General features: G+C 46.7%; 1 protein-coding gene across 4 annotated transcripts in view; it reads right to left on the reverse strand.

Annotated features, from left to right (window-relative positions):
• Positions 1 to 20,741, reverse strand: part of baz2a (bromodomain adjacent to zinc finger domain, 2A) — a 43,028-nt gene that overhangs the window by 4,673 nt on the left and 17,614 nt on the right. Inside the window, exons 4-26 of one of the 4 annotated variants that reach the window (XM_036987945.2) lie at positions 17,622 to 19,814; positions 16,378 to 16,629; positions 15,853 to 16,248; positions 13,845 to 13,905; positions 13,534 to 13,642; positions 13,147 to 13,248; positions 10,880 to 11,105; positions 10,634 to 10,695; positions 10,466 to 10,531; positions 9,723 to 10,373; positions 8,884 to 9,098; positions 8,607 to 8,681; positions 8,306 to 8,474; positions 8,157 to 8,219; positions 7,884 to 8,028; positions 7,180 to 7,781; positions 6,840 to 7,059; positions 6,375 to 6,530; positions 5,957 to 6,117; positions 5,467 to 5,532; positions 4,704 to 4,987; positions 4,337 to 4,472; positions 2,504 to 2,650 (exon numbers count right to left, since the gene is read on the reverse strand). In XM_036987945.2, the coding sequence (XP_036843840.2) occupies positions 2,504 to 2,650; positions 4,337 to 4,472; positions 4,704 to 4,987; positions 5,467 to 5,532; positions 5,957 to 6,117; positions 6,375 to 6,530; positions 6,840 to 7,059; positions 7,180 to 7,781; positions 7,884 to 8,028; positions 8,157 to 8,219; positions 8,306 to 8,474; positions 8,607 to 8,681; positions 8,884 to 9,098; positions 9,723 to 10,373; positions 10,466 to 10,531; positions 10,634 to 10,695; positions 10,880 to 11,105; positions 13,147 to 13,248; positions 13,534 to 13,642; positions 13,845 to 13,905; positions 15,853 to 16,248; positions 16,378 to 16,629; positions 17,622 to 19,814 (6,557 nt within the window). Of the gene's footprint in view, positions 1 to 2,503; positions 2,651 to 4,336; positions 4,473 to 4,703; positions 4,988 to 5,466; positions 5,533 to 5,956; positions 6,118 to 6,374; positions 6,531 to 6,839; positions 7,060 to 7,179; positions 7,782 to 7,883; positions 8,029 to 8,156; positions 8,220 to 8,305; positions 8,475 to 8,606; positions 8,682 to 8,883; positions 9,099 to 9,722; positions 10,374 to 10,465; positions 10,532 to 10,633; positions 10,696 to 10,879; positions 11,106 to 13,146; positions 13,249 to 13,533; positions 13,643 to 13,844; positions 13,906 to 15,852; positions 16,249 to 16,377; positions 16,630 to 17,621; positions 19,815 to 20,741 lie in introns of those variants that run through there. The other 3 variants (XM_090184262.1, XM_090184263.1, XR_016483270.1) reach the window with 3 other exon arrangements.

Genomic DNA, 20,741 nt, shown 5'->3' on the forward strand with positions numbered 1-20,741 from the left:
ATCAAAATGGTATACTGTTGTAGGTTACAATATTGTAGGGTAGCCAAGGCATCATTTTTATTAGAAATCTGATTATTTCACATGGACATGTGGGAAGCTAAAAAGCTAGTGTCATGACGTTGGCCTGGGGTTAGGTTTATCACAGTCATAAATACCTCTTCCCCCCCCTTTCCTCTCTCTACCCTACTGATGTGAAATTTGAAAACCCCTTGGTTAACGTAGAGATTCTGGAAGCATCAGAAGGTGGGGGGGGGGGATTAACTATATTCTGGTAATCCGACCAATTGAACATATGCGGTGGTACTTAATGAATATGATGTCAGTTCGGTTGTCATCTGGGACATTCTCATCAATGATAGGATGACAAACTCTACAGTGGAAAGTCTGCACATTGCAGTTATCGGAGTCACATGGAATTGTTGCTCAATTTAAATGTTTCAATATAAAATTATTGGTGAAGAGATGAAATGTAATTTTAGCTTCCAAATGAGAGATTTGGGTTTTCATAAGGTTAGGGCTCTGCTCAATCAGTGGCCCGCCCCTGTGAAGGGACATGGGTTATAAAACTTTTCAAACACGCCCTCCTCTCCCTTCCAATATAAAGCCTTGACGACAATATAACCTCCTGTTCCGAGGATGTGAGGATGACGGTCCGATGTCAGAATGGTTCAGATAATAACTACAGAACGAAGCCAACATCAGCGTGAGCTTTGGTTGCGAATGGTATGAACTTTGAACTCTTATTCACTACAGAGCCGTTGAGTTAGCAACAGCAGCTGCAAACAGGTCTAGGAAAGAACAGACAGAGTATCACATCTACCACACAACGACGTTACTACAACGTATCCAATTGACCGCCAGAGACATTCTTCAAAGGACAAAGGACTCGGTTTGGCAACACAGCCTTCCATCTACCACCAACCTACCGAAGCGCAGCTCAGAGTAAATAGTTATTGCATTTTCCTTTTCCAAATGGGCGGTAATTTAGAATGCATAAGATACTGTATTTACGACAGCACAGCTTCTCCCTTTGTCCCTCAGTCTTCTCGCTCTTTCACTCAAACCCAGACCCTTTTCTTTTGTGTAACCAGCTGTCATATCCGTTCTGCCCGCTAGGGACGTTTTCCTTTCTGACGTAATTTGTAATCAAGGTATGATTCATTCTTTGTACATCTAATTCTGTGTGATTAGTTAGGTATTTAGTAAATAAATAATTAACCCAATTTTGTATTGCTGATTCAACGTGTTAGCCAGGGTTCGTGAAGATAACCAAGAATTTATAACTTTCAGATGAGACTGAATGAAGGTGACGATTGCCATTGATGTAAAATATTACTAGGTCTTTAAGAGTTTATTCGGAAGATAACAGCTCTATAAATATTATTTCTTGGTGCACATACTCTCTAGTTAATTACATTTACATGATTAGCTCAATCAGGTAATATTAATTTCGGAGAAAGGATTTTATAGAAAAACATGTCATATCACTTAATCCGGCATAGCCAAAGACACATTATTGGTGCTCCTGTACGAGGAATCTAAAATAGAATGACGCTTTCATTTTGATTCAGCCTGTATAAAATTGAAAAGCAGATCACATAATATACCAAGTTTATTATACACATTATGGGTGTTAGAGACAAGCATTATTGTGTGTGTGTGTGTGCTGAGGATTCCCCGCCTCAGTGTTGTTCTCTGACGTAGTCAGTGGATAACGTAAGTGAATACATTTCTGTATGAGGGCTGATAAAGCTAATTATAGAAATCTGAGAAATAGAGCGTTTGGCCAAACGCAGGGCTATTTCTGCCTCCTGCATTTCAGACGCGGGTAGGCTCGGTCATTACTAATTTCTCGAGCGAGGACAAAGAGCCAGCCGATTGAAATTCAGGAGATATAAGCTTGACCAGTGATATATTTCTCGCGAGTAGACCACGGTGCATTTCGTTGTTTGCCGCGTGTTCCGGTTAAAACAAGAATTTACAACTTTCAGATGAGACTGAATTAAGATGACGATTAATATTGACTGCTACTGAGGTAAAATATAACTAGGTCTTTAAGAGTTTATTTGGAAGATAACAGCTCTATAAATATTATTTTGTGGTGCCCCGACTCTCTAGTTAATTACATTTACATGATTAGCTCAATCCGGTAATATTAATTATGGAGAAAGGATTTTATAGAATAGCATGCCATATCACTTAATCCGGCATAGCCAAAGACACGACACTAGCTAGCTTGCTGGCAAGCAAGCAAGCTAGCAAGGGAAGACAAGAAAATCACTGCTATCACCCGTCTGAATGTTGCTATTTGGGAGTCTAGGAACGCAAGGATCGGCAAAGTATCATGCTACCAAAAGGTATACATTGATCCCCAAAAAAATCAGACTCCGGAAAACGCACGCCCTTTAAATGACTGAGTAAGCTGTGGATCGACCTTTAGGGGACCAGTGACCACTGCTGTAATCCATAAGGCTAGCCGAGCAGATCCCCAGTCAGTCCTCACCTTGGAGAAACAGGTGGGGCAGAACCAGTCCCCCTCTGGCACCTGGGTGACCTTTGGCCTCAGGCAGTACATGTGGCAGCCGCGGTCACAGCAGTCACACAGCAGCAGGTACTCATCATTATCCCCCTTCCTGCACACTTGACACGTCTACAACAGACACACAGGTAGAGTCTTGAAGAAAACATTTCTGTTGCTGTCTTTGAGACAGTGATAATATACTGCATGTGTTTACTGGAAGCTGCTTTGGATGTTTAATTTTTAAAAACATTTTATTTCACCTTTATTTAGCCAGGTAGGCAAGTTGAGAACAAGTTAAAATTTACAACTGCGACATGGCCAGGACTAAAGCAAAGCAGTTCGACACACACATGGAATAAACAAAACATACAGTCAATAATACAGTTGAAGAAACTCTATATACAGTGTGTGCAAATTAGGTAAAAATGGGGAGGTAAGGCAATAAATAGGCCATGGAGGCGAAGTAATTACAATATACCAATTACACACTAGAGTGATTGATGTGCAGAAGATGAATGTGCAAGTAGAGATACAGGGGTGCAAAGGAGCAAGATAAACAAAATAAATAAATACAGTATGGGGATGAGGTATTTGGATGGGCTATTTACAGATGGGCTATGTACAGGTGCAGTGATCTCTAAGCTGCTCAGACAGCTGGCGCTTAAAGCTAGTGAGGGAGGTAAGAGTCTCCAGCTTCAGTGATTTTTGCAATTCATTCCAGTCATTGGCAACAGAGAACTGGAAGGAAAGGCAGCCAAAGTAGAAATTGGCTTTGGGGGTGACCAGTGAGATATACCTGCTGGAGCACGTGCTACGGGTGGGTGCTGCTATGGTGACCAATGAGCTGAGATAAGGTGGGGCCTTACCTATCAGAGAATTGAAGATGACCTGAAGCCAGTGGGTTTGGCGACGAGTATCAAGCGAGGGCCAGCCAACGAGAGCGTACAGGTCACAGTGGTGGGTAGTATATGGGGCTTTGGTGACAAAACGGATGGCACTGTGATAGACTGCATCCAATTTGTTGAGGGCTATTTTGTAAATTACATCGCCGAAGTCGAGGATCGGTAGGACGGTCAGTTTTCTGAGGGTATGTTTGGCAGCATGAGTGAAGGATGCTTTGTTGCGAAATAGGAAGCCGATTCTAGATTTAATTTTGGATTGGAGATGCTTAATGTGAGTCTGGAAGGAGAGTTTACAGTCTAACCAGACACCTAGGTATTAGTAGTTGTCCAAATATTCTAAGTCAGAACCGTCCAGAGTAGTGATGATGGGTGGGCGGGCAGGTGTGGGCAGCGATCGGTTGAAGATTATGCATTCAGTTTTACTTGAATTTAAGAGCAGTTGGAGGCCACGGAAGGAGAATTGTATGACATTGAAGTTCGTCTGGAGGTTAGTTAAACAGTGTCCAAAGGGCCAGAAGTATACAGAATGGTGTCATCTGCGTAGAGGTGGATCAGAGAATCACCAGCAGCAAGAGCGACATCATTGATGTATACAGAGAAGAGAGTGGGCCCGAGAATTGTACCCTGTGGCACCCCCATAGACTGCCAGAGGTCCGGACAACAGGCCCTCCGATTTGACACACTGAACTCTGTCAGAGAAGTAATTAGTGAACCAGGCGAGGCAGTCATTTGAGAAACCAAGGCTGTTTAGTCTGTCGATAAGAATGTGGTGATTAACAGAGTCGAAAGCCTTGGATCAAAGTGTCTGCTACCTCTACTAATTTTGCCAACATCCATCCTCCTCCCTCCCTTTATAACAGTACCTTCTATTCTCAGTGTAGATATTGAATATTGCTAGTGGATTTGTCCTCACCACTTTGACCACGGATCTTTCCCAGGCGATGGCCTTCTCCAGCTGCAGCAGACACAGACACAGCTGGGGGGCGCTCCGACAACGATCCAGGGCCTGACGCCATGTCCGCAACCTGGAGGTTATCTCACTCTCCAGGCTGGGGGGGGGGGGGGGGGGCAGGAGAGAGAGAGGGGAAGGAAGAGATTACGGAAACAGTTAAGAGCTTAAGTGAGAAAAAAGCTTAAATCACTGAAGTGTTTTAAGCAAATTGACCAAATGCTACACAAATCCAATCCCTCCTACTACGACTAAATCACGCTCCCATCCACTCCATCCTTTCCAACCTCTAACCTCCTAGCCTGACTTTTACCCTGTCCCTTCCTCTCACCTCATGACGTCCATCTGGCCCATCTGGCTCTCCTCGGGGGTGAGCGGGGCGAGACGTACCACTTCAGCCAGATTCCAGAGGGGCTCCTTCAGGTAGCGCCGGTCGATGTTCCTCTCCAGGTTGGCCAGGCGCAGCACTGCCAGGTCCAGCGGGTGACTGGCCACGCGGGGCAGGTCCGACCACTCCTTCTTGGTCCGCACGATCCAGTCATCCCGGGGGTCCGTGTCATGCTCGTAGTACCGCAGGTCGTCACGTGTGGAGTCTGCCTCTGGGACCGTGTAGGGCTGAGGGGAGGGGAGGAGGGAGAATAACAGAAAAGAGAATATTATAGTTCTCGACAACCAAAAAGCAGTTAGCAAAAGGACTTTGAAGCTAGAGAAAGACTCAAAAAGGGTTGTGAGGTAAGGTAAGCGACATCAAGTGAAGACATCAAACAACACATTTGTATAACGACGTTTACTAATTAACAACATAACAGCAGGCCCCTAAAAAAGGACAGAGGCAGGGTGAATAGAAGGAGCAGAGAGACAAACAGCTCATATTTCTAACAGTAAGGAACAGGGGTGTTAAAGTGAGAATTCTACACGTTCTGATATTTGGGACAACTCCATGTCATTTTAAGAGGTGTAGGAAAAGAGGAATTGTAACAGATACAATTAAAGGAAAATAAAGGAAAGGGGGAAACATGAAGACGTGTGAACGAGTGTAGATCTTAAGACAGGGTGACGACGAGCGAACATTAGATCTGAAACCTGGTTTGTACCTGGAATCCTGCGCCTGGCGTTTCCGTGCTATTGTCAGTGTCACTCCTTCCATTCTGGGGAGCCATCTTGAAATATAAGTCATGGACATGTGATGTGATGAGTGTGACCTCTTTTTGCATGACACTATGACATGGGGGGGGGGGGGGACACACAGTCACTCTGTACAAACTGCAGCAACACAGGCCAAATACTCCACCCTCTGGACATTCAGTGCAACTGCAGCCATAGTAAAACTGACAAAACGATTAAGCTCTAGCATATCTAACAACCACCCACGCAGCCCTGGGTGCATCTCCACAGTCTAAAGTGTCTTCCTCGCCTTTGTCCGCCCAGATCTGAAAACGCTGTAAACGTGGGGGGTCTTATTTGGGAATCTCCTCTCCCCCAATTCAATTTCCAGGTCCAGGTGTAGGGAAAGGCATTGAACCAAACACAGGAATCCACTTTAGACTACTGCAACACAGCCCCACTGTCCCCCTGGCGCCTCACCTTGAGGTGCAGGTCAGCGGCGGTGACCCTCCGCTCCAGGTCCTCCACCCAGCGGAGGGCGCTGACGTCTGTCTCCAAAGCCCGCTCCTGGACCTGCCACGGCTGCTGCAGAGCCTCCAGCAGGGCCTCGCCGACCTCCACCTTCACCTGGAATATAGTGTCTGGTGAGAGGACAGGGTGGAGAAGAGGGGAAGAGGCAAGGGGATAGAGAGGGAGAGATGGTCAAGAGAGAAAGGGAACAGAAAGACGTGTCGTCATCCAGTTTCCATTCATTACAAAACCATCCTTATTTAAACCAAGTCCCATTGATGTCAAATGCAGCTTCAATATAAAACACAAGCAATCCGAAACACGGTACACCTTTTATTATCACATCTTCCCCTATAGCTGACTGAGTGACCAGTGTTCATTGCCTCACCGTTGATGGGTCGTGTGCAGACCTCAGCCAGGTACTCCATGTGTTTGGCCAGGTGTTTGTGGAGTACCTTCTCCCGTATGCCTCGCGGGTGCAGGGCCTGCAGGGTAGCCGTCAGCTCCTCAGGCTCCTTGATCCACCACCAGCCACGCACCATCGCTAAGGCAACAGCAACAGCACACACATTAGACACCCGCATCGCCGCCTAGCATATCAACGTTAGCTAACCATGTTAGTCATATCGGCTAACCACATCACAAACATGTCAACCACTACTGATCTTGTTGAACATGCTAGTATTTTCGGCTAACCATGCATTTATCATGCAAGCCAAATCAACAGCTCAAATTGCAGCATGTTTACATTGCTGACAAGTCTCATCAGAAACCGCAGTGAGGAAATTTGATACACGTAACCACAGTGGTATTGGAATGGGCTTGAACTGAATGGATTGAATTGAAGGCTTACATGCTGGAATGGGCTTGACCACGAGCTGAGTAAAGTACTGCTGCTCTATCTCCTGGAAGAGCGTGGAAGGAGGGCGGCCACGACGCTTAGCTGCAGCCCCTCTAGCCCCAACCCTACGGGCGGGACTGCTGCCCCTCCTCCGCCTGCGCCCCGGTTTGGCTGGGGTGGGGGTCTGGGTAGGGGCCACCTGGGGTGGGGAGTCCGAGGGGGCTGGGACAGACTGGAGAGGGAAAGGGAGAAAGAGTGCTTGTTTGATAAGAGATCATATGAAAATGCATGTAGAGTGTTCTCTCCCATGAGGGTCCTGGAGAGTGTGCAGGGGGCTGAGGTTGGGACTCACCTGCAGCAGTGGAGCGGCGAGGGCGGGCAGGGTGCTGGGGGTCAGAGGGAGGCGTTTGGGGGGTGTGCTGGGGTGGGTCTGGGGTTCTGTCAGAGAGGTTTTGTCACACGGCTGTTTGGGCAGCAAGTTGAACCACTGCCCCTGTTTCTCCGCCATCTCCTTCACACTGTCCTCTGGTTGGCTGCCTGTTGCTGGCTCCGTCCCGTTAGTTATGGCGCCCTGCAAGTGGCTGAGCCAGTTGTGGAAGGCGGACTGCGTGAGGTCTTGTGAGCCGTTGGTGGTGGCCTCTGGGGCAACGCTTGGCCTAGTCTCCTCCCCGCCGGACTTGCTGCTACGGCGACGGCGGCGACACTTGGCAGTGCGGAGGTGTAGCTCCACCTCTGGTTTGATCTTGCGGGGGCGACCACGGGCCCTGGGGCTGCTCATGAGAGAGGCAGTGCCAGGGAGGGGGTCCTCCTCAGGGGGGAAGGAAGTCTGAGACTTGGGAGGGAGAGGGGATGGGAGGGGGGCAGGAGGGGTTGTAGGAGTGAGCGTCTCCTCCACTTTAGGTTCCCTCTTCAGAAGAGTGATAGGCACCTCCTTCACCAGGATATCCTCTGACGCTACCAGACAGAGGAGAGATATGTTTAGAGTCAATAAAAATATGCTAAAGATCTTTTTTTGTTGGCTAGCAGAGGGTTGAGGGCAGGTTCTCTGTGACTCACCTAGGATCTCCTCAGGCCCCTCCACCAGCACCCCTCCCAGGTGGGGCAGGACCCAGTATCTCCGGCGGAACCGGTCCTGGCCCAGAGAGACCGCACGCAGGGAGTGGGACGACTGGAGCAGCTTCTTACGGAAAAACACCTGCCGCTGTGGAGGAGAGGAAATATTTAGCAAATCTAAAAAACAACCCAGACATGCGCACACAATGTAGTTAGAACAGACACGACATAAAAAAACGAATGCGGAGGATGAACTGCAGAGTATGTTAGCCTTACCTTCGTTAGCTTATCGATCTGCCTCTCCAACTCTGGAACGCTGTCATTGGTGGGGCTGTCAGTCTGTGGAAAGGGCATTTGGTGAGTACAATATATAGTACATCCTCACCGCCACATTGAATTTGACACACACACGTGCGCGTACGTACGTCGCCGAGATTGGGCTCCTCCTTGGGTGTGCGGCGGCCCCTCTGCATGGAGCTGCTCCCTTGTAGAATGAGGTTCTCCTCCTCTGCCACCCTGGCACTGCACCTCCTCTCCTCGAGACACAGCTCCTCCTCAGAGCGCCCTGTACGCCGTGCTAGAGCTGCCTTCAGTCTGGGGGGAGCACATGCACGTCAGATCACACACATCAGATATCAAAACCCACACAACATCAGTGGTATCACACACTCTCCTTCCACCAACTAAGACAAACGCTAAATTAAAAGGAGCCGTGACTGGCCTTACTTGCGCAATTTCCCCTCGATGATCCACTTGTTCTTCCTGTAAGTAGCCATGTTTTCCAGTGTGTTGTCAATCTCACTGCAATGCAAAAACATTCAAACAGGCATCACTTAAATGTGGGAAATTCTTTCCAGAAGGGGTTTCTTTTGACACATTTCCATTGTGGAAGATGTCTGCATCACACTTAGGATACTTCATTAAACAAATATCAGCAGTAATAGTAGCGAGGGCGTGAAGGTTGATAGATAGCTCCTTAGTTTATCTGTATTGTCACCCTGACCTAATGACGATGTTGCTACCGTTGAGGACCTCCACCAGGAAGCCCAGGATGGCAGCCTTTGTGTCGGGGCCGAGGGCATGGAAGGTCTTGGTCCGCAGCACGTTGCACACCTCCATGTCAAAGCCGTGGGACTCCAGGAAGATTCGCAGGCCCTCGGACACTGTGCTGCGAGTCAGCTCCAGATCCACCAGCTTCTCCCCTAGGATCTTCACTGACTGGAGGGAGAAGGGAACTGGTTAATCTGTTGAACTAGGGGTTAACATGCTACTACATTTTTAAAATGGTAAACTATTGCTAACAGTGAAATGTCAACATGAAGACAGAACTTTATCTTTTTTTTTTGTAATTTTACCCCATTTTCGTGGTATCCAATTGTTGTAGTAGCTACTATCTTGTCTCACCGCTACAACTTCCGTACGGGCTCGGGAAAGACGAAGGTTGAAAGTCATACACAACCCAACCAAGCCGCACTGCTTCTTAACACAGCGCATCCAACCCGGAAGCCAACCGCACCAATGTGTCGGAGGAAACACCATGCACCTGGCAACCTTGGTTAGCGTGCACTGCGCCCGGCCCGCCACAGGAGTCGCTGGTGCGCGATGACAAGGATATCCCTACCGACCAAACCCTCCCTAACCCGGACGACGCTAGGCCAATTGTGCGTCGCCCCACAGACCTCCCGGTCGTGGCCGGTTACAATTCTCTGGTGGCACAGTTGGCGCTGCAGTGCAGGGCCCTTAACCACTGCGCCACCCGGGAGGCCCAGAACTTTAAATAAAGAAAATAAAAACAGGAACACCCATCAGCAAAACTAGCTCCATAGAGTCCACAACACACACCTGGTAGTACGGTGGCAGGCCTGGGTCGTGTAGTGCAGCCTCCACCAGCTTGATGAGCAGATCCTGGACCTCGCCTTGGCTGTCTCCCAGGCCCAGGAGGCTCTCCTGCAGTGTGCTGAGGCTAGGCACATCCATGGGGATGTGGAGGCCCAGCACCTTGCCATAGCTGTGTAGGAACTCCACCACAGTCAGGCAGTGGGAGAAGGCCACGCCAGAGAGAACCACGCCAGGGATCCGAGACAGCTCCGGAAGGGGCTGGTGGTCTGTGAGACACATGTCCTCAGTGGGCTTCTTCAGCTGCTCCAAGATCATCTGCTGTCTCTTCCTCTCCTCCAGCCGTCTCTGGGATTGGGCTCTCCTTTCCACCTGCTTCTTAGCTGCCAGGGCCGCCTGGGCTGCAGCCTCCGCCTCTGCCTGGGCCTTAGCCAGGGCCTTGGCCTTACTCCTGGCCCCCAACACTCTCTTCCCCTGGGCTACCCTCTCCTGGTCCGTCTCCACGACCGGTAAAGGCACCTCAGCTTTCTTCTTCCTAGGGCCACGCTTTTTGGGCTCTGGGGCGGGCGGTTGTGGGGGGGCAGGCTGTGGGGGTTCTTGGTCGGCTGGTTCAGCCTTCACCACCTCCTGGTCCTTGGTCTCCTTGGCTTTGTCAAGCTGAGCACAGGAAACACAGAAGGCGAGGGATTTATTAGATAAAGAGGGAGACCGATTTGTGTTTTGGTCTTAAAAAGAAAGTAAATCCTTACCTTCGCTTGTTTTTTCTCCTGTCGGATCTTCTTGTTCTGGTTATTCTCCTTTCTTTTCATCCTTGCCTAGAAGAGAGTAACCATTTGACTTAGTGTGTTGGAAGCAACCTAGAAACACCACAAAGATGCAATTTTAGTCTTCAGATTTTTATACTTGGTATACCATACCTTTCTCTTCATTTTCTTCTTGATTTTGACAAGTTTCTCCTTGTCCTCCTCAGTCAGAGCTTCTAAAAATAGAGATCCGACAGCTACATTCAAGACGTCAAAACCACAACCTAATACAAGCTTTTTGATGCAGACATATTCTACAATATTACGTTACTAATCCCGTCTTGCCATTGAATCAGTCTGTATAGTGGCCTACATTCCAAACAGTGAACAGGCTCATTTCACCAGGCTATGTCCACTCACCCTTGGCCTCCAGCCTCTCCAGCATTCTGGCGTCAACCTTGCTAAGCAGGTCCACCATCTTTGGTTTGGGCGGCCTGCCGGGCTTTCGGACTAGCCCACCCTTGGTGCGCCGAGCTCGGGGGCGGGGCTTCTCTTTGTCAGGGTTCGGAGGTCGGCCGCGGCGGCCCGTGATGGCCATGATCATGGAAGGCACCTCCTCATTGGCCAGGAGGCACCATTTCACTCCCTGGAGGAGATCATATGAAAAGATTTATGGGAAATGTGTCTTCTTTATGATATTACACCACAGCCCTATTCGCATGGGACTTGTACAACTAGATAAAGTTGGCTATGTATACTATTCCACAGGATTAGTTTTTTCCTAATTGTATTTTTTTTTTAATTGACAGTTATGACGGAAGCCTGGAGTTTTTTTCTTCTAAGCGTGAAGATATTTCATCAAGTCTGATATCTCGAGACTGGTTCACAAGTTTCTAAACCATCTTCGGTATAGTGTCGCCATAATATTTGAATTGCGGAAGTGTGATCATAATCATTAGGATATTTCAGCGATCCGAGGTAGAAGACGTCCTAAATGCCCCCCCCCCTGCCTTCAGATGTCAGCTAAACAGCGCACTTGCACTTGATACGTGTTTTTAGGCTATGGATGAGAAAGTGAACTGTCATTTCCAAACGTTGGAGGTGAGTTGTATGCTGCTTTGCGATTTATTAACCGCACAGGTTGCATCCAAACGTTGGAGGTGAGTTGTATGCTGCTTTGCGATTTATTAACCGCACAGGTTGCATACAATATCTTTTAATGATGCATTTGGCAATGTTCAATTCAATCGCAAAAAGCTGATAAACAAAAACATTCACTGTGAAAGTGTAGGCACTTCACGTAAAGGCTACGCGCAGCACTTTCTTGCTCAAATCGCGAGCAAACACCTGTCAAACTTAGACATTTCTCTCAAAACACAGGGATGTCAATTCGCAGGGATTTTGGAGTTAACCAAAAAAATCTGTAGGTTATTCTGGCTGGAGTTGTTACTCTCCTGCCATGTAAAAATGACTGACATGGCAGATTCGGACTTAACTTTTTATGGCTGCAGGGGCAGTATTGAGTAGCTTGGATGAAAAGGTGCCCATTGTAAACGGCCAGCTCCTCAGTCTCAGTTGCTAATATATGCATATTATTATTAGTATTGAATAGAAAACACTAAAGTTTCCAAAACTGTCAAAATATTGTCTGTGAGTATAACAGAACTGATATTGCAGGAGAAACCCTGAGGAAAATCAAAACAGGAAGTGGCTTCTATTTTGAAAACTCCATGTTCCATAGCCTCCCTTTGCTGGATTTAAAGGGATATGAACCAGATTCCTTTTCCTATCGCTTCCTCAAGGTGCCAACTGTCTTCAGACATAGTTACAAGCTTTTATTTTGAAAAATGAGCCAGAACGATAACATCGCGTCAAGTGGTCACATGAGTTTGGCTCGCGCAACAGTCTGGATAGGTATTGCTTTTTTTCCCTCTCCTACTGTGAAAGACATTTGCGGTTGATATATTAACGATTGTATATTTAAAAACAACCTGAGGATTGATTATAAATAACGTTTGACATGTTTCTGTGGACATTATGGAAACTATTTGGAATTTGTCTGCGTTGTCGAGACCGCTCTTTCCTGTGGATTTCTGAACATAACGCGCCAAACAAACGGAGGTATTTTGGATATACAAATAATCTTTATGGAACAAAAGGAACATTTGTTGTGTAACTGGGAGTCTCGTGAGTGAAAACATCAGAAGATCAAAGGTAAACGATTAAATTGATTGCTTTTCTGATTTTCGTGACCAAGCTACTTGATGCTAAGTGTACTTAATGTTTTGTTCGTGCGATCGATAACTTACACAAACGCTTGGATTGCTTTCGCTGTAAAGCATAATTTCAAAATCTGACACGACAGGTGGATTAACAAAAGGCTAAGCTGTGTTTCCTATATATCACTTGTGAGTTCATGAATATAAATATTTGTAGTAATTTTTATTGAATGTAGTAATCTATGCTATTCAGCGGTTGTTGATGACACTTATCCCGTTAGTGGGATTGCAGCCATAACAAGTTAAAATACAGATTTGTTTTGTGCTCGTGCACACAACTACATTACCCAACCTCCCCCGGTAAAACTAATCCCGTCCGAATAGGGCTTATGACAGTCTGCATTGAGTTATTACTACAGCTATTTATGATGACAGATCTGTCAGCACAGACAACAGATCCACACACACCTCAGCGGAGTCCATCTCCTCGTAGAAATCTCCTACGGGCATGCGGGGGCTGAAGCTGAAGTGTTCCCTGGTCACAGCGGTGTCCTTGTGCCTGTTCAGGTACTGAAGGAGAACAAGACCATGGGTCAGTGATAGAGCCGGGGAACATGGGAGAAAGCCAGGTCATAGGTCACTAAGTCACATGTTATCCACGCACCGTATGAGCAACTGACGGTTTAATGAAATAAGATCAAATGCAACTGCTGTTTGTATACTAAAAACATGTCCTCTTCTAATTTCTGTGTGACGTGGTAAATGCCCTGCGGGAAAGATATCCCACTGTATCAAGAGATATTTGTAGCTGCTAAACTTCTGTGACAAAAATGTTTTACTCTAACTGCCAGTTACCTTGATGACTTCTGGAAACTGCTTAATCCTTCTCCCACAGGGGCTGTAGTACCAGGTCTCCCCCTTCAGCCGGTCCTCAGTCTTCCTGACTCGGACTTCCCTCCTCCAGCTAAAGCACCGATCAATAAAAAGTCACGTTAAGAGCCACATTCAACACACAGTAGAAGGATCATAGTATCCCTGCAGTCGGATGAAACCGAGGAGTATTGTATTTATGGGTGAACACTAACCTGCACTTTCCACACATTTGAAATATTTGGCACAGAGACACACTAATTAGGGGAGCTTTTCACAAGGATATGTATCATTACCCATGGAGCAGAGGGAAGTGGACCTGCTCCTCTGTTGCTATCCTCCTCCTGGGGGTGTCACCTGTACAAGGAACAAAGAGAGGAGAATTAGATTTGTACAGAATTACTCTCATCCATCAACATCGGTTTAGAGCATGGTTCCCCCAAGTTTTCAGAGTATTCCTATGCATAATAGGGAGATACTGTATATGTGGTCACATACAAATCAAATCAAAATGTTTTGTCACATGCTTCATAAACAGGTGTAGGCTGAGAATGAAATGCTCACTTTACAGGTCCTTCATAACAATGCAGAGAGAAAAACCTAAGCAAGGTATGAATTTTTTATTTTTTCTCTAATATCTGTTTGGGCTTCTTGTGTTCAATTTTGCAGTCTACAAATGATTTGTAATTATGTTCCAGCCACCTGACGATCTGAAAAAAAAATTTGTCCTGCAGATGAATCTAGTTGATTATCCCTGGTTTTGAGTTTATAATCATTGGGTCATAACTACACTGAACAAAAAATATAAATGCAACAATTTAAAATATTTGACTGAGTTACAATTCACATAAGGAAATTGGTAAATTTAAATGAATTCATTAGGCCCTAATCTATGGATTTTACATGCCTGGGAATACAGATATGCATCGGTTGGTTACAGATACCTTTTAAAAAAAGGTAACGGCGTGAATCAGAAAACCAGTATCTGGCATGTGACCACCATTTGCCTAATGTAGCATGACATCGTCTTTGCATAGAGTAGATCAGGCTGTTGATTGTAGCCTGTGGAAGGTTGTCCCACTCCTCTTCAATGGCTGTGCGAAGTTACTGGATCTTGGCGGGAACTGGAACATGCTGTCATACACGTCGGTCCAGAGCATCCCAAACATGCTCAATGAGTGACATGTCTGGTAAGTATGTAGGCCATGTCAAAACTGGGCCATTTTCAGTTTCCAGGAATTGTGTACAGATCCTTGCGATATGAGGCTGCACATTATCATGCTGAAACATGAGGTGATGGCGGCGGATGAATGGCACGACAATGGGCCTCAGGATCTCGTCAAGATATCTCTGTGCATTCAATCCTATTGCGTTCATTGTCCATAGCTTAGGCCTGCCCATACTGTAACCCCATCACCACCATGGGGCACTCTATTCACAACGTTGACATCAGCAAATAGCTCACCCACACATACGCCGTTTGTCTAGTACAGTTGAACCAGTGATTCATCTGTGAAGAGCACACTTCTCCAGCGCGCCAGCGGCCATCAAAGGTGAGCATTTGCCCACTGAAGTCGGTTACGACGCCAAACTGCAGTCAGGTCAAGACCCTGGTGAGGACGACAAGCATGCAGATGAGCTTACCTGAGACGGTCTCAGACAGTTTGGGCAGAAGTTCTTTGGTTGTGCAAACCCACAGTTTCATCAGCTGTCTGGGTGGCTGGTCTCAGAAGATCCCGCAGGTGAAGAAGCCGGATGTTGGGGTCAAGGGTTGGTATGGTTAGACGTGGCCTGCAGTTGTTAGGCGAGTTGGACGTACTGTCAAATTCTCTAAAACGATGTTGGAGGCGGCTTGTGGTAGAGAAATTAACATTAAATTCTCTGGCAACAGCTCTGGGACATTGCAGTCAGCAAGTCAATTGCACGCGCTCTCAACTTGAGACATCTGTGGCACTGCACATTTTAGAGTAGCCATATTGCCCCCAGCACAAGGTGCACCTGTGTCATGCTGTTTAATCAGCTTCTTGATATGCCACACCTGTCAGGTGGATGGATTATCTTGGCAAATGAGAAATGCTTACTGACAGGGTTGTAACATTTGTGCACAACATTTTAGAGAAATAAGCTTTTTGTGCATATGAAACATTTATATGGGATATTTTATTTCAGCTCATGAAACATGGGACCAACACTTTACATGTTGTGTTTATATTTTTGTTCAGTATACATCTAGAGAAACAACAAAAAAATATATACAATAATTTCTATAATTTCCAGAATCAAAATAGTTAGCGTGTTCATTACCAGCAGTGGAACTGTCATCTCCGTCATTGTCGTTATTGCCATCATTGGGTTTAGTGTTAACATCAATTTTCGCTATTTTGGGTGGCATCGGTTCCAGATTCTTGACCCTAACCTTCTTGGGTTTGATGGTCGGCGGGGTCTCGCCACTGGTCAGACATGGTTCATTGATGGTAGTGACTGGTCCACTTTGACCAGAAAGTAAGCCTTCAGCAGAACGTTCAGCCTCTTCTGTGACTGCTACTGATTCTGTCTTCTTTCTCTTTCTTGGTGGTCCCTTCTCCTTTTTCTCTACGACCTCTCCTTTCTCAAGCTTCTTCTTCCTCTCCACCTTTATCTTATCCACCTTTGGAGTTTTAACAGCGGACCTCCGCTGTGCTTGCCCGGGGACCTGAGGAACTGGAGAGAATGATAACAGAAAGTCAGAAATCCTTGCTTGGCTATTGTACACAACTTTGTTTGCTCAAAATGAACTGGAGTTGCACAGAAATATCATAAAGGAAAAAAGGGACAAAGAAGTTGGTTTACCGGGAGTGGAGGCTGCTGGAGTGCGTGGCTTCCTGGGTTTCCTTGGTGTCTTTTGGCTGGTGGTGGGTACGGCTGGGGCGGCTAAGGGCAGGAGTGGGGCTGCAACCAGGTTCCCCACCAGGGCACTGAGCGCCGCTGTGTTCTTGCTTTTGTCCATAACAGGGGGAGCCATGATACTAACGGCACTGGCCTTGGTGGTGCCAGCACAGTCGGGTATATCCTGGCCCTCCGACTCACATTCCCCTTCAAACCCTGTCAAGAGGTCATAAGATTAAGGGTTAATGGTTAACAACCTCAAATGAACTGACAGTCACTGTATGTTGACAAAATAAGTGCTCCCATAGCTGGCTGTGATAAATATGAGTTGATAATTAATCAACTCTAATTTCCAAGTTCCAACCAACAACTCTTCAACCATCTACCCACACACTATCTTACATAAAGATGCTACACAGGGTTTTAAAAATATTTGCGTTGTAATTTTAGAAAATGACCGTAACATACTGTATCTGCAGTAATTGTGTAATGATAGTGTTTCACAGTGTTAATAACCACCAGCGTTGTGATTGGCTGTGATTTTGCATCCTGATTTCTCCTGCTGGAGAGGCATCTGTTGTCAAAATGGGAAAGCTGTTCTGACTTTGTGGCTGTATCTAGTGGAAATCGCTCTGTCATTTCCTGGTTGCAAGACTTCTACACTCAATTTCAGTTTAAGTGAGAAAACAAGCACTTGGTTTAGGGAATCAATGTACCATCTAAATCACTGTGAAATTATTTTGTCAATAACAAAGTAAAAGGCTCCAACACAAGTTGAGCCTTTTACTTTCGGTTTTGGTCCACCAACTTCAAACACCTGTAAAAACCATATGCTTTGTTATTGACAAAATAATTTCACAGCGATTTAGATGCGACCGCATTTTTCACACATGTTCAAAACATCAAGAAGAGACTATGTTGGGATTCACAATACATTTCAGATCATTTGGGAAATTATTTTAAAAAAAAATCATTTAAAATAAATGTAAAAAATTAAATTAAATAAATAAATAAAAATCGGTCCCATAACTTGATTCAGATTTGTGCCACAAATGCCAAAACGTTTGGATTGCTTTCATACCTTGTCCATAGACAGCTTACACAGAGTAAGGAAACCAATGTGTCATTTTGTAATTTGGTTGAAATAACCCTTTAAGCTAATTAAATACAAACACAGGTTGTCATATCAACTATGGCAAGGATCTTACCTTTGTAGGCTGGGGGTGGTTTGGCAGGGCCATTTGAGCTTGACCGGGAGACGTCATTCTGGGAGGATTCAACACAGGAGTCCTCCATCTGAGAGGTGTTGTTCAGAGAGGAATCCAGCATGGACACCCCGGTGCTCAGGCAGCTGTCAATGGTCTCCTCTGCCTGGGAAGAGTCCTCTGTTTGGGTATCATCCAGCGTCAAGTCCCTGGAATCCGCCACAGAGGAGAAGCTGCTATCTATTGTAGTGTCAGCAACATGTGATATTTCATCCTCACGAGAGGGGTGATCCATGTGAGAGCTGTCATCCAAACAAGAGGTATCGTCAAATTGAGATTTGCCGCCATCTATGCGAGAGCTGTCATCCAATTGAGAGGTGGCATCCAATCGAGAGCAGTCTTCATCCATGCGAGAGGTATCATCAAACCGAGAGGTTTCACCATCTACACGGAAGCTGTCATCCAATCGAGACGTGTCATCCATTCGAGAGTTAGCGCCAAGTCTAGAAGTGTCACCAAACTGAGATGTGTCATTGAGTGACGAGTCGTTACAGGCGTCATCCTCTTCAGTAAAGCTGGTTTTCTCCATCCTGGTGCTGTCGAGGCACGTGGACACCTGCGACGACTCGTCCGCAGACTCCTCAAACGTTGACTCGTCCGTCTCACAGGTGTCATCCAGACCTCTTCTCTCCAGGGGAGAGTGTCTCAGGGGGGCGGTGTCCATTCTCGCCCCACACATTTTGTCGCCAAAGGAGTTCTCTTGGTCCTTGGGAGGCGGAGGAGTCCCAGGAATATCTGTGAGGGGTTTGTGTGAGTGTTTTTCAGATTGACGAGTAAGAGACTTGGTGGCATCCATCTTTGATGGTGTTCTAACTGGGTCGACTTTAGGCTGTGGAGAACTCGCCTCTAGTTTTCCAGGTGGTTCTACAGAGGGTTCCTTCTTGTTACCCATGGCCTTCTTATTCCCCATGTCTCGCTCCTTTGGCTCAGCGGAAAACATGCATTTAGGGGCTTGTGGAGGAGCAGGAATGGATAGGGAAGGCGCAGAGACAGCAGGAGGGGTTGAGGGGACCATATGAAGAGCAGTCATCACTGCACGAGGCACAAACACCAAGGCAGGAGGCTCAGACATTGAAGAAACTCCGGGGGCTTGAGCTTTAGGGCCTTGACCTGTTAAAGGAGGCATAGATACCTCCTTTGGAGACGAGGACACTGCAGACGCAGACTCTGTGGAGGGAACAGAAACTGCTGGGGGAGGAGTAGACACAGATCGAGGAGGTGAGGACACTGATATAGAAGGTGCACTGACTGCCCAAGGAGGACCGGGCACTGCTGAGGAATTTTGCCTTACTGCCAACAAGGTAGTAGACACCGCTGGGGGGGACACAGAAACCCTTGGGGGAGGTGCAACTGCAGATATTGATGGAGTCCAAAACTTTTCTCGAGGAGCTCCAGATAAAGCTATGGGAGAGGAAGTCAAAAGCGGTGGTCTGGATCCTTGAACCATCTGCTGAAGTGCAGAGATGGGTGCAGACATGGAGCGCGAGGGAGCACCCACCATAGTAGGAGTAGAGACCATCGCAGGAGGGGCAGATGTCATGGGAGCAGTCTGATGTGCCACAGACACTGGGGGAGGAGCACTGACTGGATGGGGAGCAGACACAGCTGGAGGTATAGAGGATTTGTCCAGGAGAAGAGGTGGTGCAGGTGGCTTGGGAAGAGTTACAGACACTGACGAGGGTGGAGATGCCACTGATGGAGGTGTGGACAAAGACACTGGAGAAGGTCTTGTGCTCATCAGAGGAGGCGAAGACAGCCCGGGAGGAGGTCCAAGCACAAGGAGAGAAGGAGAAGAGGACATGGGAGCCGCTGAGTTTCGGGGAGGCGCAGGACTAACAGAGAAGGATGAAACGACAGGAGGTCCTAATGTACCCATTGGAGGAGTAGACATAGCAGTAGGTGCAGAGAGCCTAGAATGGGTGGAAGGCGCAGACACAGCCGGAGGATGGGACGACATCGAGTGTGGAGGCGCAGGTGGCGCAGACTCCCTCGCTGAAGTTGCCATTTCATGGTGCTGGGCCATCGGCTGCTCAGAGCGCTGGCAGTAGTCAATCGTAGGCACCAGCTGGGTGACAGACGCCCTCTCCATCCCATTATAGCCTTTATCCACATCCTTAAACACTTCACTCATCCGCCCTAAGGAACAGGAACACAAACAACAGTGAGACCATTAGAAACGACAGAAAGACAACACAGCAGCCACAAGGTAACTCTAAGAGGGAATCTGGAGAGCAGATGGCGCTTTTAAAAAACACCTTGGGGACAATCTGCTGCATGCCAGCGTGCCACCTCAGTAAGACAGCAAAGGCGGCATTATAAATAGTGGCTGTATCATTGCAAGGGGCGAGGAGTTTTTTTATTATGCATTGTGGTGCACATTAGATTTGAGGTATGGCGGTGGAGAATAAGGATGTGTAGGTGAGATAGGATAGGATGTGTAGGTGAGATATACAATTTTGGATGACAGTACATTTGACACACTCTCTTCTCCTCCGCTCATTACTGCATGTGCTGCCATAGAAATAAAATGAATAGAACAGGTGTCACCCACTCAAGTTAACGATGGCATAATGGGTGGAAGTCGGAAGTTTACATACACCATAGCCAAATACTCAAACATAACGATGATCATTATGGCCAAAGAGTTATATTTTTGTTTCATCGGACCAGAGGACATTTCTCCAAAAAGTATGATCTTTGTCCCCATGTGCAGTTGCAAACCGTAGTCTGGCTTTTTTATGGCGGTTTTGGAGCAGTGGCTTCTTCCATGCTGAGCGGCCATGATGTCAAGCAAAGGTAGGCCTTGAAATACATCCACAAGTACACCTCAAATTGACTCAAATTATGTCAATTAGCCTATCAGAAGATTCTACAGCCATGACATGATTTTCTGGAATTTTCCAAGCTGTTTAAAGGCACAGTCAACTTAGTGTATGTAAACTTCTGACCCACTGGAATTGTGATACAGTGAATTTTAAGTGAAATAATCGGTTTATAAACAATTGTTGGAAAAATTACTTATGGTATACACAAAGTAGATGTCCTAACCAACTTGCCAAAACT

This window comes from Oncorhynchus mykiss, chromosome 9 (genome assembly GCF_057628025.1).
Source record: "Oncorhynchus mykiss isolate SJ-2025 chromosome 9, ASM5762802v1, whole genome shotgun sequence".
In the NCBI taxonomy this organism is placed as follows: Eukaryota; Metazoa; Chordata; class Actinopteri; order Salmoniformes; family Salmonidae; genus Oncorhynchus; species Oncorhynchus mykiss.